Source organism: Rhinatrema bivittatum, chromosome 2, assembly GCF_901001135.1.
Source record: "Rhinatrema bivittatum chromosome 2, aRhiBiv1.1, whole genome shotgun sequence".
Lineage (NCBI taxonomy): Eukaryota > Metazoa > Chordata > Amphibia > Gymnophiona > Rhinatrematidae > Rhinatrema > Rhinatrema bivittatum.
In genome coordinates this window covers 775,972,825-775,987,562 of record NC_042616.1, presented here as the reverse complement: position 1 = coordinate 775,987,562, position 14,738 = coordinate 775,972,825, and the positions used below count along the sequence as shown (strand labels likewise).

Sequence of the window (14,738 nt, the reverse complement as noted above, 5' to 3'; positions counted from 1 at the left end):
TTTTTTAAAGAGGAGACGGGGTGCACTTATCTGATGGGGATAGACTTATTTAACAATGCATTGCAAGAAGGATTGGAGGCAGCAATTGAAGGTATATAAGGGGCCACAGTGGGGGAACAAGGAAGCATAGATTTCTTGTTTGTGGCGGAAACCCGAGCCCAAGTTGAATGTTGTTAATATATTGAATGTTTAAAGGACACGGGGGGGGGGGGGAGGGGCGAGTCTCCTGCAGCTGGGGGGGCTGCTGCACGAGAAGGCCGGAATGAGCTAGGGGGCTAAAGCTGAAGGCCAAGTCTTACCCTCGCTGGGACGTGCAGGGTAAGACAACGAGGGAGGTAATTAGCTTACCACTGGGACGTGGTGGGAGCTAGAGCATAAAGAGGGGGGGGGGGGGGAAACCAATGCTTCATCTGACATGGTATATTGTTTAACGGTGTTTGGGTGGATTCCTGGGTACTGTGGCAGATGACCGCGCCCACGGGGAGGATCCCCGTGGGGAGCCACAGTACTGGGCTAGACTCGGGATGCACAAACACAGAGTGAGATCTTTTATTATACAGCTTGCAGTATACCACCAGAGGTGGCAGTAGTGAGGTGATCCAGAGGTCGCAGTCCAGGGACCTTCGGCAGAGGGAACCCGTCTCACCAAGTTGGTATAGGGAGATTCTGGTGTAGGTTTCCCAGCACAGCAAAGCTGTGGGTGAGATAGACTGAGAATGAGATTACTCACTAGATGGTAGCTGTAAGGTTGGCAATTCCACCAGGCTGAAATAGATGGTAACAGGCACAGATGCAGGGAGAGCAGGCCCTCGAGGAGCGAGTACCTGATCCCAGGAAGGCACCTGAAAGGAAAGCAAAGGGCCCCCGAGGAGCGGGTACCCAGGTTACAGAATTCCCCGAAGGGTAAGGTAGAGCTTCCAGCGGCAGCAGGAAGCGGCAGAGTAGCATAGACTGGACGAATCCAATCCTTGCTAACTCAACGAGTAGGCAAACAAGCGAAGGCTAAATACCCGGATGTTGTGACGTCACTCGAGGGGGACGCCCCCGAGGTTCGCGCCATAGCTGGAATAAAGACGTGGGTAACGCGCGCGCATCCTAGGAGGCCCTTGGGAGGAACATGACGGGAGGCAATGCCATAGCCGTTCCGGGGATGCCGGAGAGAGCGGCTTGCAGATGCGGCGGTGGCCATCTTCCCAAGGCTAGCGGGGAGAGCAGAGAAAAAGGTGAGGCACAAGGGTCGAAGCCGTCTGAGACCGACTGACGCAACACATGGTGTCAGCATGATCTTTATATTGTTCGTGCTCGGGTATGTTAATAAATTGAGCCCTTTTATAAAGCCAAGAAAATGTTATGTTTTATTGGGAGGGATGTTAAGAGCAAGTGCAGATCTAGACTCCCGAAGTTATAAAAATAAAAATCCAAAAACAAACTTTCTACAACTATAGCTCTATCTAGAAAATAGGCAACTTAACACTACATACAGCAAACACAATATATAACATTGGTATCCTTTTTCTATGTTTTCTTCTAGAAGCACATCACATATTTTGGGTATACACAAACATGAGCTAGGCATAAGTAAAGCTATGAGGGTTTACCTTTTAACTTGTATCTGGATTTACAAGATCTTTTGCCTGATGGAAAGGCAAATTCACAGGAATAAAAATAAAAAGTAAATAATCTTTAGGTATAAAGAACAAATGTGAGAAACAAAAAATGTCAGAGGAAACTGTATTAATAAAATGCAAAAGTACTTTTCCTTTGATACATGTGTGAAAATGGAGCAAGATAAAAGCCCTACACTGCTGTGCACACTTTACTATAGAAAAATATGGCTTGGATGGGAACCAAAAGTGCAGCCTCAGGATTGCAACTCTGAATTCTTACCTTGGTGCAATAATTTCATTGTGATGAGTTCTCTGGTTTATGAGATAGTTAAAAGAAAGGGAAAGGGAGAGATATAAGTCTCAAAGCTTTCTCTTCCTCTTACTGGCACTAGAGAACAGCTGTGGTTCAGTCTGCTTAAACCATAGAAGTATCCTGAGTGGGAACTGTTTCACTCCCACTGATGTAAGAGATATTGTTAAGTCCCTGTGGCCAGCTTCCTACTCTGCAGATATACCTGCTTTGCAACAGCTAGAAGCAAGTGTAGGCGGTGAAGTTTCTCCAGAAATATCATCTACCCCTGTAGGGGTTGTGGATTGTGGTCTTAATCTGTGCAAGAGCTTTCTCAAACTAGAGACCACAAGAATGGGAGAGATCCTGGAAAGCACTGCGGCAGGTAAGCTGCAGATTTCAGGATCATCATCTGGGGATTTTGTTATCTGGTAGCACCAGAGTACAGCAGATGGAGTCCTTGCTTTTGGTGTAGACCAAACACGTTTACATAATAAGTAGTCTGGTTAAGACCGAAAATTGTTATATTAGAATTTATCGACACTGAACTTTTGGAGAAATATATAACCATATGTTTTGCTGAAACTGTATTCATTTCAAAACAAGTTCAAGTTAAACTGAGCTCATGTGATGATACACTCAAGGACTATTCAAATAAAGTTAGATGCTACCAGGTACACATGCAAAGCAGCAAAGTGGGGAGGAGTTATTTGCTTGCAAGAATTAACTGATCACCAGTTCAAGGTATTACAGTTTTCTCATATGGCCCTAGCAAAGCTATTACAGTGCAAAAAAGAGAAAGGAGATATTTATTTATTTATTTATTTATTTATTTATTTGAAGAGTTTTATATACCGTTATTCGGAAAAGTCATCATAACGGTTTACATGGTGAACAAATATATCCAAGGAAATATTTGAAATATTATTATAACCTAGTGAACATTACAGCAAAACATAGAATAACAATTCTAGGAAGTAATGTAATGTTGGAAGAGGAGGGAAATGAGTTAGATAGTAAATTATAGTTCTTAGTTCATTTGAGAGTTGGTATGAGCAGATTATTGGGGGTCCGTGAAAAATTTGCGAAACAGTAAACTTAAAAGCACCACAGCACTCTCAGTGCACTAGTCATAGATTGGCCTATCTTATGGGTCTTTGGGTATATGTGTGTGTGTATGGGGAGGGGGGGGGGGGGGGGGGGAACGGCAGGCCAGGACAGGACATGGTGAAATCAAGACAAAGCGCATATTCTAGTTTTTGACTCCTAGAACAAGGGCGCTCCTGTAATAGGGGAAGTAATTAAATCTTTTAAATACAAAAACAATTTTTTGTTTATTTTGCTGGAGAAAGTGAGTACAAACTCCAAGTTGACATCAGTAGTACAGGTTGTGAGTAATAAGAAATCAAACACATGACCAATATACTCCTTATGTTCAAGAAATGTTTCCTGACACACTCTCAAACTGATGCAAAAATCAATTAAAATATATTTTATGAGACTGACTCTCAAACTTGGGGGATATTCAACAAAAAACAGAAGCTAAGGTCTGGTATATGGCAGATACATAAATCAAGTTCTGCATAGTAAGAAATACTATAACTTCTGTTAAGTGTAGTATGCACCTGACAGAAATGGATTTGTACAGCTACTTTAAAGACAGGCACCTCCATTTTTGATGCACAGTTTTACAGTCTGAAGTGGGACCACCACAACCAGACTACAAGTTCAGACATCTTTAACTATGCCAAGTGCCAAACCTAAAACTAACTCATCTGATGATCTTCTAATCTATGCCTCAATGCACTTACATGTTTAATATTGGTTTAAAAAAGGTAATATGTAGATAAAATGAACAATAAAACCATATATTTTACAGCACAGAAAAAAGGACAAACATTTTTCAAGTCGCTAAACTCTAACAAAAAATCGTAACTTTATAATACAGTGAAGACGGCACTCAACTGATACTTACAGAACTAGCAGTCAATTTTGAATTTAAAATGTATTTACATTTGTTCTAAAGGAAACTATCATAAAGGATAACATAGTATATAATATAAAATAAACAGAAAATCATTTTTTTCTTTCTTGAATAATTTGATGGAACTCTATTTATGAAACTCCTACAAGCACCTTTTTTGGGAGAGAAATAATCTTTTCATATCGACCACAGCTATGACAATTTTCATTCTGTGTTAAGGAGTGAAGATGTTTAAAAAAATATCTAAAATGATACAGATCTTGTTGGCACCTTACAGATTTACTGAGGCATAAGCTTTTGAGAACATGAGTCCACTCTGCCACTTTTGTCCTCAAAAGCTTGTATCTCAGTAAATCTATTAGTTTATAAAGTGGCACTAGTCTCTGTGCCATTTTTATTATTATAAACTAACGCAGATCTCCCTCTAAAGAAAAATGTCAGTGAGTGACATGTCTCAAAGCACAAATCTCTCCATTTTTGTGACATCATGGTTAAAATTTAAAAACAAAAAGTAGAATGTGGATATATACAAGTTTAAAAAATTTGCTCACCTACTAAACCCAGATTAATGCTAGTGAGATATTCCATTCACTAAGAGACAGATAAAGTGTCCCTGGGGTCCCAGTGGTGGAGGCAGGAGGGTGGTAAAAGCATCCTTGGAGGCCAGGAGAGGGAAAGGCACCAGGAGCATTTTTGGGGGTCTCAGGAGTGGGCGGAGGCAGCAGAAGCATCCTTAGGAGTCCAAACGTAGGGAGATGAGGCATTGGAGCTTGGGAAAAAAGCGTCCTTTTTTCCTGTTATGTATTGTGGATCCTTGGTTATACTTTTATTTATTTATTTCTTTGCTTTTGCTGACAGTTTTTCCGGGCCTCTGTCCCTCCCAATGCTGCCCATGTGGCGAACATGGTCCGGGTCGGGGGACCAAAACCTCATTCTAAGTATTCTTGAACAAAAGGTGGAGACGCTTGCTTCTTCACTTCTTGGATCAACTCACCACAATGATCTGTGAAGTTCTAGCACTATACCATTTCTGTTGATGGTTATTCACCACTAGTGTATACTGCTCATCATCTCCACCTCCTATTGGCAGATGTGAAATATAACAATTTTAATTCGAAACAGTTGCTACTGTCAGATACGGGCAATCAAACACTTACCTGTCACTTGGGGAACATATGGCACTGATAGCCTTTCCACACTGTATCCACTGCCGCCCAATGATTCTGCAATCTTGTTAGTCAAGAAAAACAAATCTTTTTCATGCTTGTCCAAAGATTTTGGGAGACTGTTAAAAACACAAAAATTTATTCTAGAAAGACTTGCATAATGGGAAATAAAAAACAGTCCCAGAATTATTACTTAAATCATCACTTCAATATTTTCTCTGTTTAGTTACTTTGTCACTTTTACAAGTGTTTTCTAGTGATACTCTGATATCAGACAACCATCTGAGGACTGAAAGGGTAGAAAATAAAAGCTCCAGTTGAATTAAAAGATAAAAAGTAATATTCATAAATTCATTACATTAGAATTGTTTAAAACACTTTATGAATGAGATGCCTTCATCATTTGCTTTCAGCATAGTGTGCATCCTTGCATACAATGCATCATCCATGTGTGCATTAATTCTTATATGTTTTTGCTCCACCTATACATTAGTGTTACTCATGTTTTGCATCCTCCTCCTAGTGCAAACCAAACTGTGTGCTTGGTAAAAATTCTTACAGGGTTACCTTACTCCAGGGTTACCTTACTACAGAAAGCTTAAATCCAGAACCTCCAGGGTAGCATTCTCTGAAATGCTCTCTGTTCCACGCGCAGGTCACCAGAGGCAGGCAGAGCTCCGGAGTCTCAATGCGTGGATGAGACGATGGTGCAAAGAAGAGGGATTCAGTTTTGTTAGGAACTGGGGAACCTTTTGGGGAAGGGGGAGTCTCTTCTGAAGGGATGGGCTCCACCTTAACCAGGGTGGAACCAGACTGCTGGCGCTAACCTTTAAAAAGGAGATAGAGCAGCTTTTAAACTAGAACAAAGGGGAAAGCCGACAGTCGCTCAGCAGCGCATGGTTCGGAGAGAGGTATCTTCAAAGGATACTAATGATGCATTAGAATTAGGGCATCCCGACAGTGAGGTTCCAATCATAAGAAAAGTAGTCCAAGTGCCTGTAACTAAAAACTCAGCTGAGCTAAAATATTCTAACTTATCCCTATCAATTAAAAAGCAGAATGAAAATACAAACAAAAAACAAACTTTGAAATGTTTGTATGCTAATGCCAGAAGTCTAAAAAGTAAGATGGGAAAATTAGAGTGTATAGCAGTGAATGATGACATAGACTTAATTGGCATCTCAGAGACATGGTAGGAGGAGGACAACCAATGGGACAGTGCTATACCGGGGTACAAATTATATCACAATGACAGAGAGGAGCATCCGGGAGGCGGTGTGGCGCTTTATGTCCAGGATGGCATACAGTCCAACAGGATAAACATCCTGCATGAGACTAAATGCACAATTGAATCTTTATGGGTAGAAATCCCTTGTGTGTCGGGGAAGACTATAGTGATAGGAATATATTACCGTCCACCTGGTCAAGATGGTGAGACTGATAGTGAAATGCTAAAAGAAATTAGGGAAGCTAACTAAATTGGTAGTGCGGTAATAATGGGAGACTTCAATTACCCCAATATTGACTGGGTAAATGTATCATCGGTACATGCTAGAGATATAAAGTTCCTGGATGGAATAAATTACATTTTTATGGAGCAATTGTGTTCAGGAACCGACAAGAAAGGGAGCAATTTTAGATCTAATTCTCAGTGGAGCACAGGATTTGGTGAGAGAGATAACGGTGGTGGGACCGCTTGGCAACAGTGATCATAATATGATCGCATTTGAATTAATGACTGGAAGGGGGACAGTAAGCAAATCCATGGCTCTGGTGCTAAACTTTCAAAAGGGAAACTTTGATAAAATGAGAAAAATTGTTAGAAAAAAACTGAAAGGAGCAGCTAAAAAGGTAAAAAGTATGCAAGAGGCGTGGTCATTGTTAAAAAATACCATCCTACAAGCACAGTCCAGATGTATTCCACACATTAAAAAAGGTGGAAAGAAGGCAAAACGATTACCGGCATGGTTAAAAGGGGAGGTGAAAGAAGCTATTTTAGCCAAAAGATCTTCATTCAAAAATTGGAAGAAGGATCCAACAGAAGAAAATAGGATAATGCATAAGCATTGGCAAGTTAAATGTAAGACATTGATAAGACAAGCTAAGAGAGAATTTGAAAAGAAGTTGGCCGTAGAGGCAAAAACTCACAGTAAAAACATTTTTAAATATATCTGAAGCAGAATGCCTGTGAGGGAGTCAGTTGGACCGTTAGATGATCGAGGGGTTAAAGGGGCACTTAGAGAAGATAAGGCCATCGCGGAAAGATTAAATTATTTCTTTGCTTTGGTGTTTACTAAAGAGGATGTTGGGGAGATACCCGTTCCGGAGAAGGTTTTCATGGGTCATGATTCAGATGGACTGAACCAAATCACGGTGAACCTAGAAGTGGTAGGCCTGATTGATAAACTGAAGAGTAGTAAATCACCTGGACCGGATGGTATACACACCAGGGTTCTGAAGGAACTAAAAAATGAAATTTCAGACCTATTAGTAAAAATTTATAACCAATCAAAATCATCCATTGTACCTGAAGACTGGAGGATAGATAATGTAACCCCAATATTTAAAAAGGGCTCCAGGGGCAATCCAGGAAACTACAGACCGGTTAGCCTGATTTCAGTGCCAGGATAAATAGTGGAAAGTGTTCTAAGCATCAAAATCATAGAATATATAGAAAGACATGGTTTAATGGAACAAAGTCAGCATGGCTTTACCCAAGGCAAGTCTTGCCTCACAAATCTGTTTCACTTTTTTAAGGAGTTAATAAACATGTGGATAAAGGTGAACCGGTAGATGTAGTGTACTTGGATTTTCAGAAGGCGTTTGACAAAGTTCCTCATGAGAGGCTTCTAGGAAAAGTAAAAAGTCATGGGATAGGTGGTGATGTCCTTTCGTGGATTACAAACTGGTTAAAAGACAGGAAACAGAGAGTAGGATTAAATGGACAATTTTTTCAGTGAAAGAAAGTGGGCAGTGGAGTGCCTCAGGGATCTGTATTGGGACCCTTACTTTTCAAGATATTTATAAATGATCTGGAAAGAAATACGACGAGTGAGGTAATCAAATTTGCAGATGATACAAAATTGTTCAGAGTAGTTAAATCTCAAGCAGATTGTGATAAATTGCAGGAAGAACTTGTGAGACTGGAAAATTGGGCATCAAAATGGCAGATGAAATTTAATGTGGATAAGTGCAAGATGATGCATGTAGGGAAAAATCACCCATGCTATAGTTACACAATGTTAGGTTCCATATTAGGTGCTACCACCCAAGAAAGGGATCTAAGCATCATAGTGGATAACATATTGAAATTGTTGGTTCAGTGTGCTGCGGCAGTAAAAAAAAAAAAAAAAAAAGCAAACAGAATTTTTGTAATTATTAGGAAGGGAATGGTGAATAAAACATAAAATGTCATAATGTCTCTATCGCTCATGGTGAGACCGCATCTTGAATACTGTGTACAATTTTGGTCACCGCATCTCAAAAAAGATATAGTTGCAATAGAGAAGGTACATAGAAGGGTGACCAAAATGATAAAAGGGGATGAACCTCTCCCCTATGAGGAAAGGCTAAAGAGGATAGGGCTGTTCAGCTTGGAGAAGAGACAACTGAGGAAGGGGAGGGATATGATGGAAGTCGTTAAAATCATGAGAGGTCTAGAATGGGTAAATGTGAATTGGTTATTAACTCTTTTAGATAATAGAAGGACTAGGGAGCACTCCTGAAGTTAGCAAGTAGCATATTTAAAACTAATTGGAGAAAATTCTTTTTCACTCAATGCATATTTAAGCTTTGGAGTTTGTTGCCAGAGGATGTGGATAGTGCAGTTAGTGTAGCTGGGGTTAAAAAAGGTTTGGATAAGTTCTTGGAGGAGAAGTCCATTAACTGCTATTAATCAAGCTGACTTAGAGAATAGCTACTGCTATTATTGGCATCAGTAGCATGGGATCTACGGTAATGTTTGGGTAATTGCCAGGTACTTGTAGCCTGGATTGGCCACTGTTGGAAACAGGATGCTGGGCTTGATGGACCCTTGGTCTGACCCAGTATGTCAATTTCATATGTTCTTACCACAGCAGTGCAGCACTTCACTTTTGCTGTTGTTTGATTCTATGAATCTAAACACTGAGCTGAATACATTGTAAATCTTTTTAAAGTGACAGTATAAAACAAGTACTATTTTAGATAATTGGCTATTAATACTATTAACAGCCTCTTTTTCTAGTTCTGAAATTTATCTCATTCTTGGGAAGACAAGCATTTAAAGGTTTTTTTAAAAGCTCCTCCTAGTTATTTATTTACACTATTAAAAATCTAAAAAATTTGAGGAACTACTAGGTTAATCTTCATCAAAATCTCAATGCAGGTGTCATTTCTTTCTACCCAATGTTTTAATTTAATTTGTGAAGACAAATAAGCAGGAGATGAAAAATCTTTTCGAACAAACTCATCTAAAAACAGCTCCTTCCCCTACCAGCCCAGTTATATATGTGATGTGCTTAGTTCATTTCTGTTTGGAATGCTATTCCTTTCCTTGATTTCTTGTTTGTATGAAAAGTAATCATCTAGTACTTTATTCTGAACCTGTAGGTAGCTGTCATATTTTCTGTGTGTCTTAACATTTTTAGTAGAAGAATAAACTCTCTCGTCAGCATTTCTTTGCTCTTTAATATTACTGAAAGATATCAGATATTTATAAAAATACTTGACAACCCCTAAAACAAAGGGGGTTACAGATTATTATTTGTATGATTTGCAGGTAGTTTGACCTTTGCTTTAAAAAGAGAGGAAAACACACATTCTGGTTACAAAAGCAATTTTAAGCAACATACCTGCACTTGTCTCGGAAAATGACTTCAGGCAGAAAATAAGGGGCTTCTACATTTCTAGTTTCAATTACCTAAAGAACAAAACAATATTTACTTCAGATTCTCTGCAGAAAAATAAAAGGGGTTGTAAAAATTATCTGACATTTAGTTTAAACTGATATAAGCACACACTCCACATTACATACAGAATTGTAAGTTCTGTTTATTAAGCTTTTCAAAAATAAAATAGAGAAAAGGAAAATCAATAGCAGACATAAAATAATGCATCTCAATACATAAAAAGAAAAGCCTATAACCTGGGAGATCCAAGAAGATACAAAAAAAACCAGATTACTACATTAAATGGTTATTACTGGTAAAGTCACATCAGAGAATAACAAACACAGAAGGCGCACCTGGAGGCACGTTAAGAAAGCAGGTGCTGACTGTTCAGCGCCTGCTTTCTGCGCATAAAGCAGAGTTGCTTACCTGTAACAGGTGTTCTCCCAGGACAGCAGGATGCAGTCCTCACATATGGGTGATGTCATTAGGCAGAGCCCTATTACGGAACACATTTGTCAAAGTTTCTAGAAACTTTGACTGGCACACTGAGCATGCCCAGCATGCCATGATCCCTGGTCCACAGGGGTCTCCCTTCAGTCTCGTTTGTAGCAAAAAAGTGCGAGCGAAAAATAAAACAACAAAACGTAAGCGGACCCAACTCTGCGGGGTGGCGGGTAGGTTTTGTGAGGACTACCATCCTGCTGCCCTGGGAGAACACTTGTTACAGGTAAGCAACTCTGCTTTCTCCCAGGACAAGCAGGATGGTAGTCCTCACATATGGGTGATTAGCAAGCTACAGGCCGACTCATATTACAGCAGGCCAATAGCAAACAACTCATGCGACAGGCACAATAATTGGGGTGCTATTGGTAATGATGAGGCAAGCCTGAAATCACAGCAGTTGGTTGTGGAAGGAGTTGGGGATTATACTGGAAAAAATTTTTCAAGACATTGTCCAAAGGCAGAGTCTTGATGGCCTTCCTTATCTAAGCAGTAGAGGGCTGTGAATGTGTGAAGAGAGCTCCATGTCGCAGCCTAGCAGATGTCGGCAATTAGTACTGAACAATAGCGTGCTAGCAACGTTGCCATGGCCCTTACAAAATGTGCTTTCACTCACCCCTGGAGAGGAAGGCCTGCTTCCTCAAAGCAGAATTCGATACAGTCTGCTAGCCAGTTGGAGAGAGTTTGTTTGCCCACTGCAACTCCCAGCTTGTTTTTGTCAAAAGAAACAAAGAGTTGGGTGGATTTACTATGGACTGCAGTGCGGTCTAGATAGAATGCAAGTGCACGTTTATAGTCCAAGACAATCCCCCCTGCCTTATCCACAGGGACCCTTGGCAATGATTAACCAGGACTCAGTATTTAATCTTTCTTCTAGGACTCTTTCTACTGTGGAATTTAGTATTCTTAGAAAAGGTTTATCATTTGTTCCTATAGTTTTGCCGGATCAGTTTGATATTCAAGTTCACCTTTATCGATTTTTCAGGTCATTAAAAATTAAGGCATTTTTTATGGAGTTACCTTCAATTCAGGATCACTCTTTAGTTTTTCCAAAGTCACGATGGGTCCCGCCAGGACCACATGATCCTACATTACAGGTGTTTTGAGTGATTAGTACGAACTGAGATTAAAGGGCTAAACAACAATAAGCAATATGTACATTAAAAATCTGAGTAAGGATGAAAATGTAGCTTTAAAAGCCTTGGCACAGGATGTGAGTATTGTAATAAAACCTGCAGATAAGGGAGAGGGGATTGTCTTAATGGATAGTGTGAATTATCTAACTGAAAACAGGCGACAATTAAGTGACACTACATCATATAAACCTCTCATGTATGATCCTACTGAGGAATTGAGCAATCTTATTAAAGATATAGTAGTAGAAGCAGCGGAGCGTAAATACACTACTCAGCGGGAATCACAATTTTTGATAACTGAACATCCAATAGTTCCAGTTTTTTACACGGTTCCAAAGATACATAAGACTTTATACAACCCACCTGGATGACCTATAGTAGCAGGGATAGGTTCGGTTCTGGAACCACTGTCAAAATTTGTGGACTTGTTTTTGAAACCTTTTGTGGCACTTAGTAGATCATATGTAAGGGATTCATCTCATTTGATTACGATATTAAGTGATTGTGACCCCCCCTAGTGAGCCATGTTTTTTAGTTACGCTAGATATCACATCATTATACACAAGTATACCACAGGAAGAAGCATTGTTAGTGATTGAACATACTTTAGAACTACGTACAGAGCATAGAAGGGTACCTACAAGTTTTTTGATGGACCTAGCTAGGATAGCCTTAACTCGCAATTATTTTTTGTTTCAAGGGAAATTTTATCAACAGATAAAAGGTACGACTTTGAGGAGCGGAACATTTATGTATCAGAATGGCAACAGTTTATACATCAATGGTTGAGATACATAGATGATATTTTGATGATTTGGACAGGTATGGAATCCCAGTTCCACAATTTTTTTGAATGGTTAAATCAGGGTAATCCGAATTTGCAATTCAGTTATACGATTCACATTAACCAAATAGCATTTTTGGATGTACTTATAATGTATAAAGATATGAATTTTCAGACCTCGATTTTTCGAAAAGCCACAGATCGCAATACACTGTTGGCATATGACAGTTTTCACCACGAAATCTTAAGGTCAATATCCCCACAGGGCAATTCCTGAGACTGAGACGGTTGTGCACCACAAAGCAGGAATATGTGTATCAAGCTCAGCAGATGCAGGCTCGGTTCCAAGCAAGAGGGTACCCCAGAAAGATTTTGAGACAAGCTTTTAAAAGAGCTTTGTATGTTAACAGAGATTTACTATTTTTGCAACAAAATAGAGACACTAGCACACAAGTAAATTGTATTTTGCCATTCTCTACTAGGAGTCACATAGTATCCAACATTATTAGGAAACATTGGACAGTGTTAGCTTTGGAAGATTATTTCAACTGTGGACTTAGGTTCACGTATCGTAGAGGAAAAAATATACGAGACACTTTAGTCCACTCAGTATATTCGGATTTGACCATTAGATCCACATCTGGGACACATAGACCATGTGGTCAATGTTCAATTTGTGAACATACATATACAATAAGTGAATTTACACATCCTACTACTAAGAAAATGTACAAATTATGTAATGATACAGATTGTAATTCCATCAGGGTAGTGTACATAATTATGTGTCCATGTCAGAAATTATATGTGGGTAAAACATCTAGAAAAATTAAAACCCGCATCATTGAACACAAATCTTCTATCAAGACAGGTAAGGAAAAGGCGCCATTAGTGTACCGCATTGGACTCAGTTCTCACATACAGTATCAGATTTACGGTTCTTTGTAATCGATGTAGTTGTGCCGACAGTAAGGGGAGGAGATCTAGTGACGGTTTTAATTAGAAGGGAACAAAAATGGATTTTTACATTAGACACTGTTTCCCCAGCCTGCTTAAACGCCGAGCTGGAATGGAATTACTTTCTTTGACGGATCATACGTCATGGAGGTGCTGTACTGTGATTGGCCAAGAGGTCCCATCAGACTTCAGGGCACCTGTTTGGCACCAAAATGGTGGGTTTAAATGGCAATGTATCTTGTATGTCTGAGGCGCTCCTGTATAAATGTTCACCTGACTGATAAAGGTATGTGTAGACTTTGACACTATTAATAATAGAAATGTTTGCTTAGGTGCCCTATTTCCTTATATCAGCTTGGTCATTGTATACTTTGGTGTTATTACAGATATTCTTTTGTTGAAATTGCCCCCCCCCCCCCCCAAGGCAGCCGGACAGGCGAAACATGGTCCATGTCGGGGGACCGGCTATGAATCCAGTGTTAATGTGGAGTTGCCGTTTTTACAATAAAAAAGAATCATTATAAATTGGACAAGCAAAAACCTGTCTGCATTTATGTTCATTGAACTTTGGTTGCTGAGTGCATGAATTAGCTCCGGAGTGCGGTATCAGATTACCCCCCCATTCAGTTCCATCAGGGCCTGTGCTGCTGGATGAAGCGAGGATTAGGGTACTTATGACCCCTGGGAGGATGACTCAATGGACGGATCCGATGATGCCTTCGATGGTCTCCCCTCAGTCCCATTTCATCCAGAAAAACGAAGGAAGTCCCTACCTGAGGACCTCCCCTACACAGGTTGTTAGAATGACGACTTAGCCATCCCCTTTCAGTTGTTGACTGAGGAAGATGCCAGGCACAAAATGCTTGAAAATCCTTCATTTCGTGGGCCTCCTAAGGAAATTGTGGCAGCTCAGTGCACAAGATCCTTAAGGATCTACTGTTGAGGATGTGGGAACAGCCCCTCACAGTACCTCCCATGAACAAAAAGGCGGACGTGGTCTATCTCATCCAGAAGGCTTCCGGGTTCGACAAGCGATAGCTGCCCCACAATTGGTGGAGGTCAAATCTGCTCACAATAGAGCCAAGCATTCCAGGACCCATTCCTTGGCACCCCTGGGGAAGGATCAGAGCGTGATGGACGCTCTTGGAAGGAAAGTTTTTCAGGGGGCTATGCTCATTACCACATAGATTCCTACCAGCTGGATGATTAGCTGGTCAGGAGTGCCTCTTGGGCAGGGGCTGTCAGGTCAATGTGCTTGACCTTTTGGATATTGGAGTCACTAGGGTTCGTCATCAAATACCCAAAGTCTCAGCCCATTACCTCAACTGGACTTCATAAAATCCCTGCCAGATATGGCTCAGGCCAAGGCCTTTTTGCCTTGACAAAGGGCCACCATTCTGATGACCATCATGGCAGAAGTTAAACAGTGCTAGCAGATGTCAG

General features: G+C 40.3%; 1 protein-coding gene across 2 annotated transcripts in view; it reads right to left on the bottom strand.

Moving 5' to 3' along the window:
• The window catches only part of EFR3A (EFR3 homolog A), a 648,826-nt gene that overhangs the window by 52,256 nt on the left and 581,832 nt on the right, over positions 1-14,738 (bottom strand). For both annotated transcript variants that reach the window (XM_029592044.1, XM_029592042.1), the window contains 2 exons: positions 9,879-9,946; positions 5,038-5,165 (listed from right to left, as the gene is read on the bottom strand). In XM_029592044.1, the coding sequence (XP_029447904.1) occupies positions 5,038-5,165; positions 9,879-9,946 (196 nt within the window). The remainder of the gene's footprint in view (positions 1-5,037; positions 5,166-9,878; positions 9,947-14,738) is intronic.